This window comes from Equus asinus, chromosome 9, assembly GCF_041296235.1.
Source record: "Equus asinus isolate D_3611 breed Donkey chromosome 9, EquAss-T2T_v2, whole genome shotgun sequence".
NCBI lineage: Eukaryota > Metazoa > Chordata > Mammalia > Perissodactyla > Equidae > Equus > Equus asinus.
Genome location: NC_091798.1, coordinates 37,318,496 through 37,344,650, shown reverse-complemented (window position 1 = coordinate 37,344,650; position 26,155 = coordinate 37,318,496). Strand labels below are relative to the sequence as shown.

The 26,155-nt window shown below is 42.3% G+C and overlaps 1 protein-coding gene across 3 annotated transcripts in view; it reads left to right on the top strand.

Moving 5' to 3' along the window:
• Positions 1–26,155, top strand: part of ARHGAP26 (Rho GTPase activating protein 26) — a 417,310-nt gene that overhangs the window by 129,983 nt on the left and 261,172 nt on the right. For all 3 annotated transcript variants that reach the window (XM_014850273.3, XM_014850275.3, XM_014850274.3), the window contains exons 10-11: positions 3,861–3,955; positions 21,299–21,377. In XM_014850273.3, the coding sequence (XP_014705759.1) occupies positions 3,861–3,955; positions 21,299–21,377 (174 nt within the window). The remainder of the gene's footprint in view (positions 1–3,860; positions 3,956–21,298; positions 21,378–26,155) is intronic.

Sequence of the window (26,155 nt, the reverse complement as noted above, 5' to 3'; positions counted from 1 at the left end):
TGGATAATTTCTCTGGTTGTATCTTTAGTTTAAATAATTTTTCAGCTGTGTCTGATCTGTTGATAGGTTAGACCTCTATAAGCATTCTAACCCTGTCCTCTCTGTGGTGCATTTTTGTGCAGCATGTTGGGTCTGCACGTGTGTGGGCATTACAGTATAGAGGCTAAGGACACTGGCTTTGAAATTAGACTGCCTGGGTCAGTGATGTTAGATGCTAGTAACATCATTACTGTTAGCTACTCTGCCATGCTGCCCCCTTTGCTCTCTACCTCTTCCAGGTTTTTTTCCTGGCTTTCTTTTACTTAGGTCACTATACAAGGGTTTATCAGCATCTCTTTTCCTTCCCTGTATCAAAGCAAAAAAAGCCAAAGCCCTTTTAATGTTGCTTGTCTGGGGTGGAATAATCTCCAGAAAACAGACATGTTAAAGTATCAAAACAGAGAAATTACAGAGTTAGAAGGAATATTAAAACTCTGTGTTAATAGGTGTCCCCTAGTATTCATGAAATGGAGATGGAGTGAGGTCTGCCCTCCTTGGATTGAGTCAGTCCTTTCCAACTCTTAGTCCTTGTAGGAACCAGCTTCACTGAATTATTCTCTCACACAATCTTTACTTGGGTGCTTTTTGTCTTGTGCTTTCTTAACCCTGTAATGAAGAACTCTCTTGTATTTTCTCTGCTCCTTTCTTATCACACTTGAAAGTGAAGGGCAAAGGCCAATTATGGTGGATGTTTGGGACTCCTAATACTTTGGTGAGATAATAGTAAGCACCTCACCGAGTTGTTAAGAGCTTTATATGAGTTTGTGTATATAAACTTCTTGGGGCAGAGCCTGGCACGTGATGAGTGCTTTATTAGGAGCTTGATATTATAATAAATAATTTTCCTAATAATTTCTTATCTTTATATTATGTTTTATAGTTTTATAAGTCTTTTTATTGTCCTGTATTATCCTGTTTGATCCAGTTTTCCTCCTTTATAAAAGAAGAAATTGAGGTTCAGAGAGAAAAAATGAATGATTTATAAGGCCATGTAACTAATGAATTATCGAGCTGGTACTCAAACCCTGATTCTGGAGTCTGCATCTCCTGATTCTGAGGCCTATAATAATAGTAATAATAATTTTCTATATATATATATATATAAATAATATAACAGCTTTCCCTGACGTCACTCTGTTTCTTCAGGGTGGTGGAAGTATGCAGACTGGCCCTCTAGAGATGATGTCTTCTCAATTTAATACAGAGACTCATGTGATATCTTTATATATGTGTTTGTACAAAGCTCTCCAGGAGCTGGAAGTAGACGTAACATAGATAATAGGGTGTTTTCTTTTCCTAACATGATTTTTCTCCACCCTTTCTCTCCCTTCACTGTCCCTTTCATTTGGATTATTTTCCTTTAACAGTACTCGCTTTTCTCTTAGCTTTGGTTCAGGAGATGTGAGCAGATTTGCTCCATCCTCTTGGAGACCAGACCCCATGTGTGGTGAAGGAGAATTCCCCGCATCTTACCCTCTGAGATGAGGCAGCTCCCTGCAGGAGCTCGGAGCAGCCCACAGCTGACCCTGTCTCTTCCACTGCCTGAAACCCTTCATTGTTTTCCCACTGCTCTCAGGATAAGACCAGACCACAGCCAGCATACTCTGGCCCCTGCCTCCCTCAACCCTTTCTCATTCCACTTTCCCTCTTGCTCTGGGATTCCAGATGCATTGACTTTCCCTTCAGTTTCTCCAGGGTTCCGTGGACCCTGACCACAGGGCCTTTCCACCTGCTGTTCTCCATCTCCTGATTCTGTTCTCTTGGTTTTATCTCCTGTGAATCCTTCAAATCTCAGGCCAAGAAACCCTTTGCTGACCTTGCTGATAAGGTCAGATCCCCTCAATTTAGTCTTTTGTAGCACAGCCTGCCTCTCTTTTTGCTTGTCACTTGAAGCTTTTCATTTATTTGTTTAAGTGATTGTTATCTATGTCTTCCCCTTTTTTAAACCATCAGTAGTTGAACAGATCATCTTTGTATATTTTTCCTCGTATGGTGTGGTTATCCTTGGAACAGAATATGTCTCTTTTTTCTGCTTGTATTTGACACTTTTATAGATCTGCTGTTCCCTCTCATTTCTCAGGGACACCTCCTCATAAGCTTTGCAAGTGGAAGCTGGCCCATGGCTATTCTGAAATACAGTTAGACATTACCATGGTCAGAATCCCATATGTTTGGGTGTTACACTCGCACGTGTACACACTGAAAGAACAGCTCTCAAGCTGAGAAATTAATCTTAGCTATTCAGTTAAAGACAAGAGTTGTAAGGCTTCTGAATATAAACTGTCTCTTCCTAGGTCTCCTTTTTGTGTGCTATTCTGATATTAGTGGGTAGTTAAATTTTACCATACACAGTCACATTTCCTGTTATTGCAACAAACTGGGCAAGTTTGCTAATTCACCCCTAGTTTAGAAAGAAAGATTGGCAGAGGCGGGAGAAACAGGAAACTTAACAAATTCTTGTGTGACAGAAAGAGAAGAAATCAGGGACAGAAACCTCTATGTTTCTAGGCAATAACTTATCTATGTGATAAAACTGTTATATTCCCTTTGTACAATGGAATACTACTCAGCAATGAAAAGAAATAAACTCTTGATTCACACAACAACATGGATGAATAGCAAAAGAATTATGCTGAGGGGCCTGCCTGGTGGTGTAGTGGTTAAGTTTGTGTGCTCTGTTTTGGTGGCCTGGGGTTCATGGGTTCGGATCCTGGGTGCAGACCTACACACTGCTCGTCAAGCCATTCTCTGGTGGCATCCCACATACAAAATAGAGGAAGCTTGGCTCAGATGTTAGTTCAGTGACAATATTCCTCAAGCAAAAAGAGGAAGATTGGCAAGAGATGTTAGCTCAGGGCCAAGCTTCCTCACTGAAAAAAAAAAAAAAAAAAAGAATTATGCTGAGTGAAAGAAGTCACATATAAAAGGACATTCCATTTATATAAAATTATAGAATATGCAACCTAATCCATAGTGACAGAAAGTAGATTCATTGTTTGCCTGGGAATGGACTGGGTGGAGGGATAGATTACAGAGGGACACCAGGAAACTTTTGGAGGTGATGGAAATGTTCATTAACTTGATTGTGGTGATGTTTTCATGAATGTATACAGATGTCAAAACTCATAAATTGTCCACTTTAAACATGCTCAGTCTATTATACAGTAGTTGTACCTCAGTAAAGCTGTTAAAACATATATGTTGATCACCTACTCTGTTCCAGGGCCTATTTGGGCTCTGAGGACACAGGAGTAAGTAAAAACAGACAGAGTTCCTTCCCTGAGGGAGCTTCGAGTCTAATGAGGAGAGAGACGTTATTTGAACCATCGCTCATATCAACAGAAAGTGTCAGCCATGATCAGTGTTGTGAGGGAAGGAGAGGTGCATGGTGCTATGTGAACACATCTGGGGGTATTGGACCTGGTCCAGGAAGGCTTTCCTGAGAAATGACGCCTGAACCAAGATCAGAGAAGCTCAGTAGGGAGGAGACCTCAAGATCATCTTGTTTCAGCTATTATCAAACCTACAAATTAAAGGAAAACACTATCAACAAGAGTTCAATCTAGCACAGGTTGGTGCTGTACCATCATGATCTACCAGTACTAGAGACATTTGGCTCTAAGGGGAACGTGGTTTACAGGTAATAGCTGCATCGGGCTCTTGCCTGAGAAGGTTTCTGATCAACCTTCTACCTCCTGTCGTCGTGGGCACTCAGGTTTGAGAAGATGAGATGATCACTCTTGTTCTGTGGCACGCTTGTCTAGGAGAGGAGCAGGGCCCACATTCTGGCCTCATCTTGATAGTCTGTGTGTTCCCAACAGGGAGAAGATGAATCAGTCACCCTGAAATCCTGCACACGGCGGAAAACAGACTCTATTGAGAAGAGGTTTTGCTTTGACGTAGAAGCAGTAGACAGGTCAGTAGCTGTCACACTTGTCTCAAGAGCGGATAGTACTGAGTATGGATTTCTTACCTTTTCCATTCAGTCAGAACTCTGCACTTTTTTCCCCCACTCTTTCCCTTCTCTATCCCTCTACTGACATTCAGTCTGGAGTAGACCTCAGGCCTGTTGCAGATTCCCAAGGAGCCTCCCCTTCTTTGAGGTCCATCATGGAGCTGCCAATTGGTTGGTTTTATTTTCATGATGGGGCTTCCCTGCTCAGGAGTGTGTGTTATGTCTCAGGAGGTTGAGTAGATGTTTAAACAAAACTGACTCTTTAGCATGACTGTATCAGCTATTTGAGATTTTTTTATTTTAAAAATTATTTTTTTAATTTAATAAAGTGATTCAAAAGGAATTGGGTAAAGGGAAGGGTGGAAGTTCTACTCAATTTAAAAAAAAACAGCTTTTAGTTACAGCATTTCACCTACCACTGTGTGTGCGCACCCAGGAAAGACAGAAAACCACTTGCGAGATCAGTCTCCTCGAGATTTATAGAATCTCATTAAGTTGTACCATTTCATGGTGTTAAGCTAGTCTGACAACATTCCTATTCTTTGAAACACTTTTACTTGGCAACAGGTTAATCCTTTCATTGAAAGCCACGTGTTAAGCTTATTTGAGCTGTGTTCAAGATCAGCAATGCTAGCATGAAGATCCTTAAATCTCAGCATGATTCTCATAAAATGCCATTTAATTTCTCCTGTTTATTTAAAAAAAAAAAGCCACACCGTTTTATCAAGCTGGTACTGCTTCCTTCCCTGCCTTCCCATGGGACATGTACCCGTGGCCGCTTTTCCCCGGCTCTAGAGCATGCAGAGAGCGAGTATCGCCTGGAGTGTGCTCCTCCCTGTTGGCAGGTTAGGAATGCCTTCCCATGGTGTGGTGTCTCTGCACCGTGTCTGCTGGAGCCTGCTAGGGTTCCCATGGAAAGAGCAGGCCCTTTTATCCTAAATCAGAAGTTCATGGAAACTAACCACATCGCTTTAGCGGTTTAGTCATTATACCTGTGGCTCTCAACTCAGGCCACCTGGGTCTACATTTTGATTTTGCTGCTTAGTAGCCACGTCACTTTGGGCAAGCTACTTAATCTCACAGCGCCCTGATTTCCTTCTCTGGAAAATGAAGATGGTAATAGTCCCTAGTTCTTAGAATTGTAAGTGTTCAAGGAGGTAATGCATATAAAATGCTTGGCAGAGTGGCTCAACAAGTATTAGCTATTATTATTGGCTGTTAATTAGCTTGTCCTGTATGTTCATCAGACTTGATATTTCATGGGGTTACATTCTAAATGTAGAAAAGTCAATATATTTTTTAAAGAAAAGAAAGTACCCCAGTTCTTCACTCTGTTTGGGAATGTGAGAGGGTAAGGTAATAGAGAAGGGCTGCATGGGGGGTTAGGTTGAATTGGGGTAGCAAAGGGGAATTGCAAAAAGTCTATCTCAAACTAAAATTGGTTATTCTTGGTTTTAAACAAATCCTAACTCAGGATGCTTTAAGCTGTTCTAAGCTTCTCTCTTCCTAAGCATGGAATTTAAGGGAATCCATGTTGGCATCCATAAGAGGTTCAGAAGATGTGTGTGTTTGGAAGCAGAGCCTGTTGTTTGGTGCTGGTCAAAGGTGTAGTTCCTAGAGATGATCATCTGTTTGCAGGGCTGTTTGGAAGAGGGCATGCCTCCCATTACAGGTCTCTGTTAGATTAAAAACAAGCTCAAAGATGCTTTCTGGAGCTGAATTGTTTTCTCCTTCAGAAGTTTCCCCAGAAGTTGTAGAAAGTTGCTTTTTAGGGAATTAAAACTCACCATGGTGCCTCCATCTCATTTCCATCCTGCAGGCATTTCCTACCACCTTCCCCCTTTATTATGCCCAGAAAAGGTTTGCATGTCCCACTTATAAGCTGACAGCAAATGTGTCACATTCAACATACTGAGTGGGTTTGGGAAGTCAATTTCTTCTAAGTTTCTGTCTCTGGTTTCCTTGGTAAGACATGGAGGGGTTTCAGTTGTAGTTCAGGATGAGGCTCCTAAATCTCCTCTCAATAAACAGGAGGTGAGTAGATAGTTCTATTGGATTATTTATCATTTTTATTTTCTGTGTATTATGATGTTTGACACCTTAAAAACTTTTATGGCTGGGGAGAGACTGCCCCTTTCAGGGCTAGCCAATTCTTAGAGATAGCCAAGGGCGCAGCCTGGAGCATGCCATCAATGTGCAGACGCACCAGTCCAGAGCCACACCTCCTCCATCTGGCCTGAACACCCCAGGAGGCAATGTTCTTCTGCCTTAGTCATCTAGGGCCAGTTACCAGGCACCTAGGGACCACTCCTATAGCTTAGTGACCCCTGAAATTATTCAGATTAGCCAACCCTAAACTGTTTACTCTGCCCTGCCTTGCCTTTCCCATGGAAACTCTGATGAAGGCCTTGGCCTAGGCTCTCCCCTCCTGCCCCTTCTGCCTCCTGGCTGATGCTGGTTCTTTCCCACGTGGCCATGTGTGGTGTTCCGTGCATCGTGTTTCTAGCACCTGTGAGTATAAGAAACTTCATTTACCTGAGCCTCTTCTTTGTCTCCTCTTGTGGCTGCACCTTCCTGACCATCACCTAAAAGAACACAGAACATCTATGAAACAACTTCTCTCAGTTTTCTCTATAGGTCATCATCTTTGTTCTCAAAGATTGGGTTACAGCTGGGCAGTGTTTTCCTTATCTTTTTCCTCTTTGACCCCAGTGTCTGCATTTTCCTCACCCATCCAGGGAGGGACTGAGGAGAGAGGGAAAAGAGAAAAGTCCTGTTTTCTGGGAGATTCCTACACTGTGCTTTTTCCCCAGTGCACTTTGCAAGGAGATCCTGCTGCCAGCTGTCCTGTTGTTGCCTTTTCAACTCTGCCTTCTGCAGATTTCTCAGCTCTGCCTGCTGGGCTGGAGAAGCAGAGGGACAACAGGCAAGTTTAGCACCTAGGAAATGTGGAAGTAAAGGAGAGAATGGCTCTGTTAACAGTGTAAGGTCTGAAAATGCCCCTAGAGTATGTTAGCTGTAGAATACAGAAATGTTTCTGTACTGGCTGTTAATGTTTTATTCTATCAAGATATAAATACATGCTAAAGAGTGATTCATTTGACTTAGAATATGCAGGTTGTGGGTTTTTAAGGTTGTTGCATACTTTGATCCTTTGGGCTCAGTGCTGATATTTCATGTTATTTTGTAACAGAAGCTGTAGCCTTCAGGAAGTGATATTCCAGGAGGTCAATATTGTGAGTTGATCACATCAGCATCCCCTCTGTGTGGTGAGAGACACCTGCACTCAGCATCCATTGCAGGTGCTTCTTAGAACTGCAGCTTCTTGCTCCCTGCCCCAGACCTGCAGTCTGACTTTCTGGGGGAGAGATCCTGAAATCCACTTTTTGAACAAGATCTTAAGTTGTCCTTTATTCTCACTCATAATTGGTACATTAAACACCATCCCTATCACAGTACAATTTTCTCAGAGTATGTAAAAGTTTTCCGTATGAAAAACATAATAACAAGAAACAACAGTAAAGCAAAACTAGAACAAAAAATCAGTCTCCTTTACCAAGAAGCTTAATTCTTACCCATATGGAGAAGAATATAGCTAGTAGAAAAGGTGATTTCAGTCTCTGATACAGATTACTAGGAAAAAAGCATCAACAACCCCAATAAGACCCACTTTTTTAGTTAAAGATGGAGGAGGGATGGGCGAGGGAACCAGCGGCAAGAGAGTACTCTCTGGCAGCTGAACGCTGTTCATACATATCTCAAGTAGTCCTCACACAGCCCAGGGGGGTATGGGTCCACTTCTCCCCTGTTAACTGCTGAGGAATCTGCAGTTTAAACGGGTGAGTCTTACCCAAGGCTCAGGTGGGATTTGAACTGAGGTTTGTAGGAGCTCATTCCAGGGCATCTCGGTGCTGCCTCAAAACTCAGGATATTTTAGAAATGTTTTTGAGTGATGAGCCCAATGCTATCGGTACTTGCATTTCAGAGACACCCCTGAATGTTCAGTTCACTGGCTGTCGAATCTGAGAAGTGCTTTCTTACTCTCACCATTTGCTTTGGGCACCTAAACTGATGGTGGGTGAACTAAAGCCACAAACTTGCTTCTGTTTTTATATTTACCACTCTGTGACCTTCAGAAAGTGCCCACATGACTAACAATTTAAAGAGGCAATGCAGACAGAGCACAGGCCAGGCACATGGCACATAGTAGGTGATCCATGGATGCTAGGTTCTTTTGTATGTGTCTTCTTCTACCTGTTATTTTTAAGATGACACTCGTTTCTTTATCTAGGGAGACTAGCGTTGAGTGAGAAATCAAAACAATAGCGCCATTTATCAGTTGATTATTTTCATTATATCCCAACACATTGCTGTCAGTTTGTTAATCCTCAAATCCTGATGGAAAGGGGTTAGTTCCTGACATTTCCGTCCTATAGGAAGAACTGCTGTGACTTCTTGACCCGTGAATGAGCTGCAAATCAAATTAAGTGTTAATTCAGAGCTTTGGCATTTAGATCTATAGTTTTTGAACTTTGTATGTCAAAGATCCTCTTTAATGCTGAATACATTTCAGAAATCTACTTTTAACTCTTCTAAGTTCTTTTACCTTTGACATCCCAAAACTAGGCTTTTACGAGTACCTCCTCTGTATCCTACACCCTTCCGTATTGACTTCCACATAATTACATTATTCCACATAATTCCTTCTCACCTCTCCCTTTTTCTCTAGTGCCTGCCTTTTTTTCCTCTTTTCAGAACCAGTTTTAAGGGAAGTTCAGACCTGAGAAACTGCTAGAAGACTCCTGGTCTATTCTGAGCAAATGTTTCACAGGCTGATATTAGCTCTTCATGTCCGTGGCTTTCCTTCAAAAGGATTTTATTGTTCCCAACTTTGAAAACTTGAAGTTAGTAGAAATTCTTGTGTCTTTCTTCAATTCCAACCTGAAACATTGCTTAGATCAAGGTATCACGTGCAACAAATCACTGTGATGCTTCTTTGAATTTCCCTTCTGGTTTTGTTTTTAAATTCAATTTCAAGACTCCAGCATTAAGAGTATGATATGGGGGCCTGCCTGGTGGTATAGTGGCTAAGTTTGCATGTTCCACTTCGGCGGCCTGGTGTTCACTGGTTCAGATCCTGGGCATGGACCTACACACTGCTCATCAAGCCATGCTGTGGTGGCATCCCACATAGAAGAACTGAGAAGGACTTACAACTAGGATATACAACTATATACTGGGACTTTGGGGAGGAAAAGAAAAATATGATATCACTTTAAATAAATGTGTATGATTTGTAGTAGTTGTGTGGTGTTGTCACAATAAGCTAAAAAGAAAGGAAGATATTTGTTATGGGTTGCTTGTGTACCCCCCAAAGTCATATGTTGAAGTTCTAATCCCCAGTATCTGAAAATGAAAATTATTTGGAGATAGGATCGTTACAGAGGTAATCAAGTTAAAATGAGATCATTAGGGTGGGCCCTAAGCCTATATGACTGGTGTCCTTATAAAAAAAGGTAATTTGGGGGCCGGCACAGTGGTTAAGTGCGCACATTCCGCTTCTCGGCGGCCCAGGGTTCGTCGGTTTGGATCCTGGGTGCGGACATGGCACTGCTTGGCAAGCCATGCTGTGGTAGGCGTCCCACACACAAAGTAGAGGAAGATGGGCACGATGTTAGCTCAGGGCCAGGCTTCCTCAGCAGAAAGAGGAGGATTGGCAGTAGTTAGCTCAGGGCTAATCTTCCTCAAAAAAATAAAAAATAAAAAAAGGTAATTTGGACAGAGGGTCAGGCATGTACACAGGGAGAACGCCATGTGAACATGAAGGCAGAGGTCAGAGTCATGTTTCTTCAAGCCAAGGAATGCCATCGATTGCTAGCAAACCCCAGATGCTAGGAGAGAGGCATGGAGGAGCTTTTCCTTCACATACTTCAGAAGGCACCCACCCTGCTGGCGCCTTGCTCTGGAACTTCTAGCCTCTAGACCTGTGAGATGATAAATTTCTGCTGTTTCTGCCACACCCAGTTTGTGGCACTTTGTTCCAGCAGCCCCAGCAGACGAATACACTCTTGGATAGGGAGGGCCTCTCTCACTGAAGCGGGCCAGGCTGGTGGCAGCCTCTTAGATCGATGGCCCAACGCGCACTCCTTGAGCAATCCTGTTGACAAGGAACCCCACTTCACAAAGCAGTCCGTTGCCATAAATTATTTTCCTGGTTCTGGATACTCTTTACAGTAGCCTAAGCTTTCATTCGTTTTTTTAAAAGCTACCCGTTCTTATACCTTAATAAAGAAGCATTCTCTTTTACCTTTGTATTACTTTGCCATAGCACCCAGAATTTGAAGGTTTATATTGGTTAATTGAATAAAGATTAGAGTTATCATTTTTTCCCCTTAAATTATATCAGCTCTTTTTGAGGGAGTTTAGTGTAAAATTCCTGAGTTAAAATGGGACCTCATCTAAACGCAGCCGTTACTGGTAATGGCACGCAGATTGCTAACGCTCGCTCGCTCGTATCTGTCTTCAGTCACTTTGAATAAGTAACTCCACCATGCAGCATCTTATGGAAATTAATGAGCCAATGTAGGGAAAATATTTGTTTAAGCCAAAGAATCCTGGTAGTAGTCATCACCCAGCATCTCTGGATTTGTTTATTTTTAAGAAATTTACCACAGATGTAAGTGACATATGGACATTTCCTCCCAGATGTTTTCCAGGAGGGGCCGCTAAACCATATGGAAAATAATAGGAACAAAAGGCTTCTTTTTGATGCACTGAATCAATGTAGTCTCTTGAGGGGCCGTGTTTATACTTGGGAAAGGGAAACAATTAGCATGGTTTATTTTTTCCAGGACTAGCTGACTCCAGCAGAAGTCCATACATTTGAAAATGTTATGTGGAGTGTTAAATGCCCCGTTTCCAGCATTGGCGCTCTCCAGAGGTGGACAGCAGAAGGACAACTTATCAGAGATGGCAAGGGTACTTGGTGCTAGGGGTGTAATGGGGGCCAAGACGAGCATAGTCCTTGGCTTCACAGAGCTCACCTCTGGTTGCAGAATGGGTGCACACGTGCACATACATACATGCACACACATTCGTGCAATCAAATGTGTAAATACCAGTATGTAGAGTGTTCCAGCAAACTTGGAGGACCAGAATGTTGTGGGGAAAATGTAATAAACAGAGGGACTTACCCCTTGCATTTTTACAGACAATGATGGCGTGACTGGAACACCCTGAGTTCGTTCCCTCTCTCCTTCATTTATTAAGCATAACTACATGCCAGAGACCCTGACAATGGAGATACAAAGTTCAGTGAAACACTGTGACTCTATTGGACTTTCCTTCTTAAAAGTCTTCATCTGAGTTTTCTTTCAAACCAAATCTGAAGTCTTCCTTTTGCAATCGTTCCACGAATAGGTCAAGAGAGACAGCCTTCCTCTGAACCAGTCCCAGCCTGGCATGTCACACACACTGTCAATTCTGTCCCTGTCTTCCCACCATGAACTGTGTATTTGCACAGTATATGAGCTTTTCTTTATACTGGTTGGCTCGTTGTTTAATTTGGCATGTTTTATATACCTCTGTTCAGTTCTAAATATCTGTCTCAGGTAATTTGCATCCAGAGGCAGAATAACATCATTTTATGCAGCTTTTAGTATAGTACTGTGTGTGTGTGGTTGTTCAATTTTGTTTTTTATGGTAATGCAATTTTTGAGTTACATTATTTCGTTCTTTCCCTTGGGACTTTGGTGAACTATTGTGTAAGAGACTATAGGAGCTTAATCATTTTAGCTGCTATTTAAACTAAAACTTCAGTAAGTACTCACATAATCTGCATTTCTGTATAGGTGGGACAGAAAACCCCCAGGAAAATGGAATGTTGGTTAAAGTAAGAATAACGAAGGCTAGAAAGATTTATGGATCTGAAAAATCAACCTTAACCCTCTCATCAGTCATCACCCTCGATTCAAGTATGTTTTTATAGCAGGCTCCGTGATGCTGGTGATAGATCGAAGCCGCCCTAAGTTAGAATTTGGGATCTGCGTCTTCCTAGCTGTGTGAGTCTGGGCGGGTGGTTTAAGCGCATCTGTAAGATGGGCTTCTCCTGCCTACCTTGCGGGTTGTTCTGAAGATGGAATGCAATAGTAGTCCCCCCTCATGCACTCCTGGGTCGCAAAAGGTTGTGACTTTTCATTTTCTTCTCTACCCTAAAACCTGGGACTTCTTTTTCCTTAGAGTAAACCTTAGTTTTGGTGGGTGTTTCTTTGAGCCTATTTTTTCTGTCTCAGTGGTGTTCTTTTTCCTGTGGTGTCATGACTTTTCAAGTCATCTGTAAGCTGAGAGTGAACACAGGTGCATTAAGTGTATCCGTGCAAAGAGGCTGCTGGGGGAAGACTCCATTTTCAAATTATATATGCAATAACCTATTATTTATATATATTTCTATACAAGATAAAAGGCTTTATGCACCTTCTTCCAATTTATGGTCTCAAAAGGAAACCATGCTAATTTTAAACTAAAATAATACTTATTATTTCTAGTTTGGTATGTGGTATGTGCACATGTCCTTGTTTGTGTGTCCTTGTGAGATTGTCTGAATGTAAGATTGTGTGTTTTTTCCACAAAGGATCAGCTTATGTAACAGACTTTGTTTCAGTGCTCAACCTCTAGATGGCAGTTTTGTATATGTATTAGTCACTATTAGAAGGTCCAGTTGAAAATTAGCTGTCCTTTATATTGACAATTAGGAGTCAGTGGTGTGTATGTGTTTTTTCTGTGGAAGAAATCATCATGGGAATATTGTTCCTTAAAGGAGAGGTATTCTACATGACTCATTCTTTCTGTAGAAATTCCTTCCTCCCACCCTTTTGTGATGTTCATTTCACACTCACTTTCCTGCAAAAGCGAGCATGCTCAGTTAATTAGACTCTGTTTAAACATTACGTTTTACCTTGCTTTCTGAACTAAAGTGTCAGGCTCTTTGCTTCGAGGATACCTTGTTGGAGGATGGTGAAGAAAGCAGATAAATGATTCTAGCTGTCCAGTGTGTGCTGAGAACCTGGCAGTCCTGCTTTTCCCTCTTGGTGCAATGTGCCTTTATCTTTTGCAACAGATGAATCCATTTTTCCTGGGTTTAAACTTCCCCTCCCCTCCCCTTCTCACCCGTTGTTTGAAATAATATTTGATTTTGCCTTCCTGCTGGTTGGATTACAGTGCTGGTCTCAAAGCCACTGACATTTCAGAGAGGAAATGGCTTTTTCCTTCCTCAGAGGGTGTTATACTGCTCTGACTTCCATGACTTGGGTGGGGGTAGAGTCGGGGGAATATTGTACTTTCTGGATTGCTTCTTGGCTGTTCTATAAGCTAGTTGAGAAGTTCTTGGAATCCTTAGAATTCGTATAGTTTGAACTTGTTATTGAGTTGTTTTCTTTTCTTTTTAAAAAATTAAAAGAGAGTGTTTGCTGTTTGATTCTCATTTGAGTGAGAGTGGGATATGATGGTTAATGGAGTGTGGTGTGAAATAAGGCGAACATTTCTATTCTCTAGTCTGCATAGTGAAATTTGGGTTTTATTGTTTGAGTATGCCAGTTTATTTGCCAATTTCTAAAAATAAAATGAGTTTATTTTTTTAATCTAAACCAAAATTTTGCTATTACATAAATCTGAAGAGCGGAAACAATTCAACCAGTAAATTCCACTTATGCACATTTCTATTCATCATGAGAGAGGATAGTAACGATGAAAAAAAGATTGATAAATGAATCAGAAGATTTCTTGAATTAGAATATTTTTTCATCATTTCTTATCAACAATAGTAACAAGTATTTGCATTCTCCCTGAGTCTTGCTCATCCCAGCAATTACTAATGCTTTCTTCTGTTGCAGTGTGTTAAAATTTGCTTGCTCCTGTGTCCCCAGTGCCCAGCATCATGGCTGGCGTGTCATAGGCCCCCAATCAATATCTGTTTCGTTTAAAGCCCATGCAACTTAGTGTGGCAGAGGTTTCTTTGTCTGGGCTTTCTGATGTTTTATGACTTCAGTCTCCTTTAAAATAAAATGTAGGAAATTATCTGATGTGATTGGCAATATTTATTCTTTTGGCTATTATTATCGCTATAGTTGTAATTATTTTAGGACGTTTCCCCCCAAGAGGTCAGTGCTGTAGGCTGTAATAGGTTATGATTCATTCATTCCTTAGAATAAGATCCTTTCTAAGTAGTTTATTAGAAGCCTACTTCTAAAAACTTCTTGGGGGGGGGGGTCAGGAGGAGGATGGGAGGGAAGGGATGGAGGGAGGGAGGGAGGGAAGAAGGGAAGAAGTGTCTTCCTCTCTCCTTTCTCCCTTCAGAGAGAGAATGAGAGAAGTGACTCCCTCGCCCTAAGGAACTGGTTGCCCTGGATCCCAGGGCACATACCCTGCATGCACATGGGGGTGGACAATATTGTGGTTAAGGTATGGGCTCTGCTTTAGAGTCAGGCAGACTGGGTTCAAGTTGAGGCTTTGCCACTTACTAGCAATGTGATATTGTGCAGGTAATTTCCGAGTCTCAGTTTTTTTAAGAAGTATAATGATAGTACCTACTTCATTGTGAGGAATGTATGATAATGCAAGTAAAGTCCTTAGCACAGGGTTTGGCCCATAGTAAACACTCAATAAACCAGCTCCAGTTTGTGGGCCGCCAGTTTGCAACTTCTGGTTTTTTCCTCATTTTGTCTGTCTCACCTGTACCCTACCCAGGTTATCATGGCATATTATATGTTCTTTTCAAGTTCAAAGATCTGTAATGCACAAGGACCTTCAATGGGTATTATCTCAGATCATGCATAGTTGTGCAGATTCATAGCTTTTTATCTCCAAAGAGAAGATTAATGTTGCCCTGCAGTGATGACACTGGGTCCTGAGTATTGGGGAAAATGGGGAAGTAGCCCAAGTTCCTCATTTGTCGATGAACCGGATATGCTCTGCTGAGTTTGACTGTGAGGAGAATCAAGAATACAGACATGCATCATTGTTGGTCCTAGTGTGTGAGATGACTTTATAACATGCCACAGTAACCTGGAGTTGAGCTCAGGTAGAGAGAGGCAGAGAAACAGACACAGACACCAGAAGCTCTAAACTAGTGGTCCTTACATATCTAAGCATGTTTAGTTTGGCTTGAGTAGTGTTTGAGGCAACAATCTAAATTGGCAAAGTCTGTAAATGCTGATACTGCCTTCCCGTTTGCCAGCTGTTTATAGAGCTGAATGGTGGATGCCTCCTTCAGGTAGGGCATGTGCTGTCCACTTTACCACAGTCCCCACCATGCTCTTTTCAGCTCTGCCGTGATGACAGGTGACAGCTGCCACTGTGCCTTGCACTTGCACTGCTGTTTTTCCCATCTCCTTTGTTTGTATGACTCAACCGAAAAGTGAAAATGCAAAAGAAAAAATAAAGGGCTGAATGTTGTAAGGAAAATAAGATCAAGCCTATTTTCCTTGGGACAGTCAAGAATTTCTTATCCATTTCACTCATTTTGCTTGCTTGCCTGGTCTCTATAGACATTTGAGTCTGTAAACTCATAGACAGACATGGAAGAGATGTCAGTCTCTAAGATTATTCTGCATGACATTGGCCATATCTTTATGTAAATAAAGATCTACTGAACCTTGAACTTTATAATTGTTCAGAAACTGTTAGGGGTCCGTTTTCCCAGTAGCACGTTAGAAGCAAAAGGACCACTTCCTCTCCCTGGCACTTGCACAGCTCTTCTTACCTGTGAGTGGCAGCCCATTCTCTAAACCTTCATCTGTCTTCCCATATAACCATAGAGAGGCAGGCATGTTCATACACAGGCTGTGAGAACATGTGTTTCTCTGGGTGCCACAGTCCTTCTTTTACTCTGAACCTGACCCTTATGTGTGCCGCAGTGTGGTTGGAAGCTGGGGAATGAACTCTTGCCAACAGAAGATTTATAGTCTTATGAATGAGTAAACTCTAGATCTTTGGAGGTTGATTTAGAAAGAGCAGCACTGTTAGATTCTGAATGTGTTTGTTTCAGTGGGGTGGAGTCAGTGATAGCATTTCCTTGTCCAATAGGAAGTGGGTAAATTGCCAAGCCACTGAGATCACTATTGTTGACTCAGATTCAGGAATAAGATTAGAGTAGGGAAGCTATCAAGTAACCCTAGAATCAGGGCTGGTGGGAATTCTGCTTGCTTGTGGCTGGTCAGAGGGCTATGAGCTGACATCAGTGGTCCCAGGCTCCTGGATGTGTTGCTAAATGATATATTGATTTCTGGGGGCTCCTTTTGGAGGCCAGCATTGGAGGAGATATGGTGGTGGGTGGCAATTTGCCATGTGATAGATGAATAATTATTTTGTGCGTTGCCCCTGTAGTGTGAGAGGTGGGGTGCCAACTTAGAGAAAATTGTAGCTCCTTGTTCATGATTCTCAAGCTGATCCAGATATAGCACTAATCAAGGACTTATTCAGAGTGGAAAGGAGGTGTTGTATTTAAAGTAGAGTCTTAGAATTGAGCTCCGGAAAGGATTGTTAAGTCATTTGTTCCTTCTCTCATCTGGTTGGTAGAGGGAGCTTCTTCGCAGATTTTCTAGAATTTACTGAAGACTCCTTCTTTGTCCTTATCGATTACCAGACATTAATTCCAAAAGGGGAAAGGAGACCACTTTGATACTTTACTCAGGAGGAAAAAGGAAATGGCCATGATGTCAGAGCCTGTGTGTCGCTTCAGCCCTAGGCCTTCCTTGCTTTGTGGTAGGCGTGTTTTTCAGTGGTATGTGTGAGTGTTTTGGGGGTGGGGTCATGCGTATCAGAAGCACCTGCGGCTTATTTCTTTTCCTTTTAAAACTATACACACCCGCCCTTCTCCCTCCATCATTTTGACCCTAACCCACTCTTGCCATGCTGTTCTGTACCCCACCTCCCATTTAACCCTGTGATAACAACTAATTTTTGGAGCCTTTACTGTGTGTCTGATACTTTGAAATGCTTTATGCATATCTCATTTAACCTTCACAACAACCCCACGACGTGTAGGTACTTTTATTATCTGTATTTTAAAGAATAACATAGAGTAGTTCAATTACCTGTCCGCTAGGCTTATGCAGCTAGGAAGCACTAGAGTCGGGATAACTAGTGAGCCAAGTTATTGATGAGAAGTCGTATCTCTTGGGTATTTAAAAACGTTTTTTATTGAGGGATAATCACAGTAAGATGCACAAATCTTGTTTATATCTTAATGACTTCACACACACACACACACACACACACACAGACATACACACATACACACATAGACATACTCCTACCTGTGTAACCACCTAGGTCAAGTTATGGAACGTGTCTGTCACCCCTGGAGGTTCCCTCATGCCCCTTCCCAGACCTTGCCCCTACCCCTTCCGCAAGACAGAATCGCTGTCCTGAATTCTGTCACCATAAATGACTTTCTGGCCAGGGTTTGAACATCATATAAATGGAATCATACCGTTTGTAGTCTTTTGTGTTCAGCTTCTTTCCCTCATTATTATGTCTGTGAGATTCATTCATGTTGTTGCGTGTAGTAGTTGTTGATTCTTTCTTATTGTTGTGTGTTGTTCCATTGTTTAAATATACAACAATTTATTCTCTTAGTGGTGGATATTTGGTTTTTTGTTGTTGCGCATTTTGGCCGTAATGAATAAAGCTGTGAGCATTCGCGAATGTGTCTTTTGGTAGACATACACACTCCTTTCTCTTGGGTATATATCTAGGGTAAAATTGCTAGGTCATAGGATAGGTGTGTGTTTAGCTGTAGTAGATATCACCAAAGAGGTTTTATCAATTTATTCTCCCACTAGCAATGTACGAGAGTTCCAGTGGCTCTACATTCTTGCCAGTCCTTGATAGTGGTGGCCTTTTGAATGCTCTCCGTTCAGGAGGTTGTTATATTTCATTGTGGTTTTAATTGAATTTTCCTGATTAGTCATCATGTTGGGCCCTATTTTTTATGCTTTTTAGGCCATTGGTTTGTCCTCTTTTGTGAAGTGCCTATTCAAGTCATTTATCCATTTTATTAATTGGGTTGCTCACTTTTTTCTTATTTATGTGTTGGCATTCTTTACATATTCTGGATACGAGTACTTTGGAGATATAAATTACCAATGTCTTCTCTTACTCTGTAGTTTGCCTTTTCACTTTCTTAGTAATGTCTTTTGATGAGTGGAAGTTCTCCATGTTGGTGAAGTCTAATTTATCCATATTTTTTCTTTACCATTAGTGTTTTTGGTGTTCTTTTAAAAAACTCATTGCCTTTCCGTCTCTTGGGTATTTTGAGGCAGAAAAAAAATGTGGGGAACCACTGCTGTAGAAAGTAAGCCACAGTCACATCAGACACTCTTAGATTCCTATTTTGGGGATTGGCTGTTTGCCTAAAGTGGTGTTCTGAGCCCTCATATTTATGAAGCACTTTAGATTTTACAGAGCCCCTTGGCATTTGATCTCATTTGATGCTAGGCAGGAGCTCATTAAGATACTTGCAAGGGGGTCTAGTTAATTTTGAGGGCAGACGACTTGGTGCTCAACATGAGCTCTCTGGGGTCTGCGACACCTTCACATTTGCTGTGGTCTTGTGCGAAGGGTTAGACTGCTGGGTTCAGATCCTGGCTCTGTGACTGCGGACAGTGTACTTTCCTTGTTGCTAAGGCCAAGTGGCCCACCCTTCACAACCTCTGAGTTTGTCTGAACTTCCTCTTTGTGGCTCTGGGTGGAAATTTCACACTGTGTGCCATGAAGTTGCTGTGACATCTGCAAGGTCCCTGAGATCTTGATATGCTAGGCCACTATTGTGGTCTCACTGTTTGCTGATGAGCACCTAGCAGGAAATGAACTGGAGACATGTTGGCTGCTTGACCCCAGTGTAGAGAGGAGAGTGTCTCTGCTCTCCAGGGCAGGGGAACATGAAGGAAAAGGGTAGGGTTGGGTGGGCAGCCTAGGGCGGTGGGCCTCAGACCTAACTGTGCATCAGCATCACCTGGGGAGTTGGTTAAAATCCACATTCTCAGGCTCAGCCCAGAAGTTCAGATTCAGTAAGGTGGGGTTTGGCTGGAAATCTCCATTTTAAGGGAAAGCCCGATTCTGAAGACAGTGGTCCAAGCACAGCACTTTTTTTTTTGAGGAAGATCAGCGCTGAGCTAAAATCTGCCAATCCTCCTCTCTTTTTGCTGAGGAAGACTGGCCCTGAGCTAACATCCATGCCCATCTTCCTCTACTTTATATGTGGGACGCCTACCACAGCATGGCTTGATGAGTGGTGCCATGTCCGCACCCGGGATCTGAAGCAGCGGACCCCAGACAGCCAAAGTGGAATGTGCACACTTAACCACTGTGCCACCAGGCCGGCCCCTAAGCACAGCACTTTGAGCAACACTCAAAGATCCAGGTCCAGGGACTTGAGAGTTGTGCAGTGGACTGCAGCTTCATAGACTTTTTATCTCAAAGCCATTAAAGCTTTGTGCTTGGCTATTTGAAAGGTAGGAGAGGAGACACAATCCACCGTATCCCCAAACCATAGGGTCAGCTCTTTAGAGCCGTGGCTGCCAGAAGACTGCAGCCACCCTGTGTGTCTGGCACCCTGAATTGGCCGATGGTGGGAAATGGACGCCTGGGTGGGAGAATGAGAATTTTTGAAAAGAGGAGGGAGAGCGCTGGCAGGTGCTGGTGGAGATTAGTTATTGTAACTTCTGAGTCGTGTTAGGGTGCCAGTGCCCAGTGTGGCCTTCACAGGAATGACCACCCTCTGGGGAGTCAGTGTCCCTCCCATCAGCTGGCTCTCAAGCTCAGCACACCCACTCATCCACCCTCTTATCCACACCACCCCCCACGTACACCCCTCCCTACCACCACCACGACTCTCTGTCCTCTCTCACTCACACGCGCGCGCGTGCACACACACACACACACACACACACACATTCACACCCCCAGCCCAGTGCCCCTCAAATCCTGAACTCTTCTGTACTTACATGCTCACATCTTTGAAAGCTTTTTTTCTTAGGGGATTTCGAGGCATGATCAATAAAAAGAAGCAAATGTGATATTTAAAATATGTTCAACATAAATAGATCTAGCATATTCACTGGAACTACGTAATAAACCAGGGCAGTGATTCCAGGAGGGTTGAATGAACAGGCTTCGGGGCTTGTGGGGCCCAGGCTTGTGCTGCTCAGGGCATGGCCAAGCCCGTGTGTGTTTCGGTACTTTGCTTCTCTGTGATCGTTAGCAGGGCCGCAGACTCAGACAGCAATAGGACTTAATTCTTGCTCAGGGGACCTGTTCCTCCCTTTTAAGCTTTCTCAGACTTTAAAGGTGAGCATGGTTTGAATCAGCAATTCTTAACCTTTTGAAGAGTGTAGTCTTCTTTGATGGACGATTTGAATTGTTTCTATGGAAAAATACACACACATTGGGAGGGGAGAAGGTGGTATATGGACTCTCTGGGGCCCATCTGTGGACCCTAAGTAAAAAACTCCTCCTTTTATGAGCCTGGAGGGCTTTTAGCCCCTTCTCCCAAGTTCATTTTTATGGCACAGGTCTGTTCTTGTGGAGTGCCATCTATAATGGGAACTTGACAAACACCGTTCGATATTGTGTGCATTCTTTCTGAAGGGTTTGTACTCAGTTTGAAAGAGCAGGCAGATTTCAATTAGAGGGTGAAAAAAGCTTAGCACATGTAAAGAACTTCATACCTGACATGCTAAGCATTCACTGAAAAAATACTGTATACATTTAATATCATCATAATTACAAAGTTGGTTGCCTCCATAAAACTTATCCATGTCAATAGCAGTTCAGAAGCGTTGGACTAGATATTAGGAGACTGACATCCCTCCAGCTTGGATGTTTCCCCCTCTTTCTATCTCAGGTCCAGTAATTCCATTCACTTCATTGAACATTTCTTGCACTCATGCTGTGAATAAAGCTCTCTGTTATTTGGAGAATAAGCGTGAATAAGATCTCAAGGAACAAACACCGTCTAAGGGAATCGCTTGACTCCTCTATGTTCCTTACCTTTAAGTAGAGTCCTGTCTTCTGCATTTCTTCCGGCGTCCCTGAGGGAGATGGGTTCAACGAGAGGTCCTGGGGAGATGGCTTTGCTTTCTGAGGCTGGAAGGGGCCTCAGAAAAGCTGAGGGGTCTGCCTGTTTTCATGCCATTAACCCCAGCAACCTCTCACTCTGTCGAGTGGGTGTTTCTTTAAGGTTCACCTTCGTCAGGATCTCTCTGCTTATGGTGCTGGGTTCATATCTGTGTCCTCCTTTCTCTGCAGGCCAGGGGTTATCACCATGCAGGCATTGTCAGAAGAGGACCGGAGGCTCTGGATGGAAGCCATGGATGGTCGGGAACCTGTAAGTAACAATTCAGGGAAGTAGAGCAAGAATGAGGGGCCTGAGTTGTTTGTTGCTTCATAATGCAGTGGTTTCTGCTGGTGCGTCAAAGCCTTGGGTTCTCAAGACCAGTGTACAGAGGGAGTTTTTTATCCCCAGGCCGAGGTTTGTAGATGCTGATATTGCTTCTGTGTGGATGCAGTCCCTGAACTTTGGCCTCTCAGTCTAAGGCTTGGTTCCTGCATGATACTGCACAGAACATCCCCTTTGCTGAGGGACTTGTAGCTCCCTTAGGTCTCTTAGAGGAGGCAGAGTCCCATCGGGCTTACTGAATATTTATTGACCATTGATGCCTCCATGAAGTGGAGTCTAAAGCATTATCTCAAACCCATTTTAATGGGATACATGATCATAAAAGTGTATACAGATTATACAGTTCCTTTTATCTTCACCTTCTGGTTCAGCCTCCCGTTCCTGTAGTAGCCTACATGCTGTTATAAGCAGTGGAATTATTAGGGTTGATGAAGGAGTTAAGCCTGGTAAGGTGATCTGTGCTCCCATTTCAGAGATGCTGGCTTCCGCTGGGTTATGTAATCTTGTGGTTTTTCTGTATCTTGTGACGTGTGAAACCCACGGACGAGCCCTGGGGAAGTCCCTAGAGTCAGAGTAGTCATCTTACCTGGGTCCCAAGGATCTCAATTCCAGTGTTCAGTAAATCTCAAGGTTACGGAAATCCTAAGGGTACAGTCTAACTAGATCCCACCAGTAAAAGATAAAAAGAATCCACAATGTAAGAGGGCCAATAATTATCACTTGCAAAGGTGCTACCCAGAGGGGGAAATGTTTGCAAGGCTCCTCAGGCCATTGCATCCATCGACTGTAGAACTCTGCATCGAGCTGGGTGTCCAGTAGAGGTGATTCCGGTTCACTTGTGTGTCTCTTTCTCCGCCTGTCCTGGTTAGGTGATCTATATTAATTAATGTACCTTTCTACTCAGCTATTTTGTATATAAACATGGAACTCAATTCAATCAATGAAGCATAAACAAATAACTAGTGTTTGCATAGCATTCAATAATATAGAGCAAGATTTAAAGATTTCAGCACAGTTTGCTAAACTCGAGTTAAACATCGTTTAATTTTTATTCTTCTCCTGGGCTAAAATAAAAGATACCCCTGATTTTCTCTGAACACGTTGTTACTGATAGAAAACTCTCTCAAAAGGAGATACGCATTTCTACCTTTAGGGCTTTATGTGCACAGGAGCTGCTTGATGTGAGAGGTCTTTGAAAGCAGCTTCCTAAGTAGTCCTTCATGTCTTTACTATTATCATCTCCCTTTAGTCGAGCACTTTTTTGTGTTTAAGGCACAGGTTTGGCACATTATGTCTATTAACTCATTTATTCCTCTTAGTACCTTACGAAAATAAGTGTTATTCCATTTCACAGATGAAGAAACTGAGGCTTAGGGGAGGTTAAATAACTTGCCCCACATTGCCCAGAAGTAAGTGGCTATATTAGTGGGGTACAGGCTAGGTAACTAAACAAATAAATGCCAAAGTACAGTGGCTTAAATAAGAGAAGTTTATTTTCCCCTTAGAGGCCAGAAGTAAGCCATCCGTGCCTGGCAGGGTCATTTTGCCATCCTCATCCTATCTAGGGCTTCCCAGGTTACTCCAGTTATTGCCATTTTCCAGCCAGCTAATGGAGATGAAAGCATCCAGGACCCAGAAGGTGCACACATCACTTCCATTGGCCCAAACGTAATTATATACGTAAATATATATGGCCACATTTATCTGCCAGCGAGGGTGGGGAATTTAGGCTGTACATAGGCAGCCATGGGCCGACCCAGTACCCAGGGCATTTTATCACTTCAAGGAGGAAGAAGAGAAAGAATACTGTGGGGTGGTTAACAGTTTACACCACAGTGGCAAAGCTACAATTTGAACCCATGGCTAGCCCTAGACATATTTGGTTTTCATCTTTAGTAGAGATAAAATGTCAAATTGCCTTCTAAGAATCCTCACTCAATTCATTTTTACGATACTTTTTCTGACTCTCTTGAATGTTTCCTTAACTCGTAGGGGAGGAAATACCCAGGAAGAAAAATCCTGTCAGGGCATACTGTTCTTGGTATAGATAAAAAACACACTACTGTTGGTTTTTTTGTTTTTCTTTTCCCCTGGAATAGGCTGGGATTGCAAAACAGCTTCGCCAACTCCATCTTAAGCCTCCCTCTCCCCGCTATGTGGTATTTGTTCTCTGTCTGTATGTAATTGGTCCTCTTACTAACTACTTCAGTTTTCTGTAGATTAACATCTGGCCTCTGCAGATGGAAAGCGTGCTGTTGAAAGAAACATTTCTTTGCTCCAGACTGTACACATTAAAACAAGTTTAGACACAAAATAATTCTGTTTCTAAACATAGTATAAAATTATTTCCTCACAGGAACATATAGCTCGCATTGAAAACTACACCTCTGTGTGCTTTTTAGTTTCCTAAAGAGAGGGATAAATGCAGAGAAATGATGACTGCATAATTGGCAGGAATAATAGGCTTCATTTTGTCTCCCATCGCTGGGAGCCTCTCGGGAACATTACTGGCAATGTATACCCGGTAGACAATTAGCAGCTTCAGTTTTAATCACCATCTTCCTAATTAGTTAAATCTGTCCCCTTGGGAGTTTTGGCTTTGATAAGGCAGCAGAAACCTCTTTCTCTAGCTGGTCTTAGAGTATTTCGCTTATTTCATGGAGATGTTAACGGTGGCGCCTATCTTTTGTTTTTACACTTTATCTTAATTGTTCTGTGATTGATTATTCAGTGTTGGATTTCTTTTTGGAGGTGGGGTAATTTTGGTTTTCGTCCTTTTTGTTCTTTCATTGTTTAATAACACGTCAGGGTGGTTCATTGGACAAAAAACCTAAATGAACCCCGAATCAGTTGATTTTTCAATGTTTCAGCTAGTTGTTACATAAATTATAGTTTTTAGTACTTAGTGACATTCTCGTCTGAGGAAATGTCAAATGTCTTTATGGTATTGGTGAATATATAATGGAGAAAGAAATTAGAGTTGTGTTCCTGCAATGAAAATTATGGATTTTGTCTGTGTAATGAATTTGAGTTCAAATGAAGGAAAACCAATTCAAGCTTGCCTGAAAAAAAGGTGGATATGTTGGGGTATAATAGTTCTGGCCTATCCAAATCCAGGAACTTAGATAATATTTGGAGTTGGTTTCTCTTTTTGTGTTGGCTTCATTTCTAGCAGGTTCTTTCCATGTGGTGCTGATATGCTTCCTGACTGTTCAGGCTTCCATCTTGTTATCAAGAGCAGGGGTTAGGAAACTTTTTCTGTAATGGGACAGATAGTAAATATTTTAGGCCTTGGGGGCCATATGATCACTGTTGCAGCTCCTCAGCTTTGCTGTTGTAGCTCAAAAGCAGCCAAGGACAATATGTAAGTGAATGGGTGAGGCTGTGTTTCAATAAAATGTTCTAGACAAAAACAAGTGGAAGGTCAGATTTCAGTGACGGGCCATAGTTTGTTGATCCTTAATCTAAAGGTCTAGTGTGAAGAGAGCCTTATGTAATAATTTCAAAAAAGTCTTGTATATGAATGTTATTGGACTAAATACTTGGACAAGAAGATGGGACAGATGAATTGACCAGACCTGACTTACCTGCCCGCTGCACTAGAACTGCATAAATGGTGGAGGAAGGTTGGCTTCCCCTGAGCATTGTTATATGAGGAAGGGAAATAGACATGAGGTAGGCAAAAATGACACAGTTTCTCCCTACTCGGATATCTATATTCCGTTAAATTTTCTTTTCAAAAACCTTGCTCGTTGGTATTTAGCCAAGAATGAAAACCACAAACATCATACTTAATGGTGAAGGACTGAATGCTTTCCTCCTAAGAATGGGAACAAGACAAAGATGTTCACCCTTACCATTCTTCTTTTTCTTTCTTTTGTGAGGAAGAGTGTCCCTGAGCTAACACCTGTTACCAATCTTCCTCTTTTTGCTTGAGGCAGATCGTTGCTGAGCTAATATCTGTGCCAATCTTCCTTTATTTTAGGGGGGATGCCGCCACAGTATGGCTTGATGAGCAGTGCTAGGTCTGCACTCGGGATCCGAACCTGTGAACCCCGGGCTCCTGAAGTGGAGCGGGCAAACTTAACCACTACACTAACGGGCTGGCCCCTTTACTGCTCTTATTTAACATAGTACTGGAAATCGTAGCCAGTGCAGTACAGCAAGAAAATAAAAGGCACACAGATGTGAGTCTGTATTTTTTAAAAAGTCAACAAGCTGGCTAGTCAGAAAAGCTTTGAGATGATTCTACTTGACTTTCTTCACTTTCTATTAAATCTGGTTTGACAAGCTACAGAGATTCACCTTTGCAGCCACATAAGCTGTCGTTTTAATCTTTTGTAGCCATTGTCTCCGGCTTAAGAACAGACTTTCCATATTAAATTGGACATGGAACCCTAGTTTAAGCTGCATAAACAGTGCAGCCAAGAGAAATTCTAGAGACAGCAAATTTCCTTTATCTTGGTTTCTAATAGCTAAAGTTTTCTTTCCCATTTTCTTTGCATATTGCATGTAAGCATATTTGCTAAAAGCAAGCAGATTAGAATCATTACCAACACACACACACACACTCAACCTTAAGTTTTTATTTTTCTCTCTCCACTGTGGAAGGATGATTCAGCAAGTCACTGGGACTATAGGGTGAGCCACAGCCTCAGAGCTTAGATCAGCCTCTTTAGACTGCATTCCCATGTATTTCCCTAGCT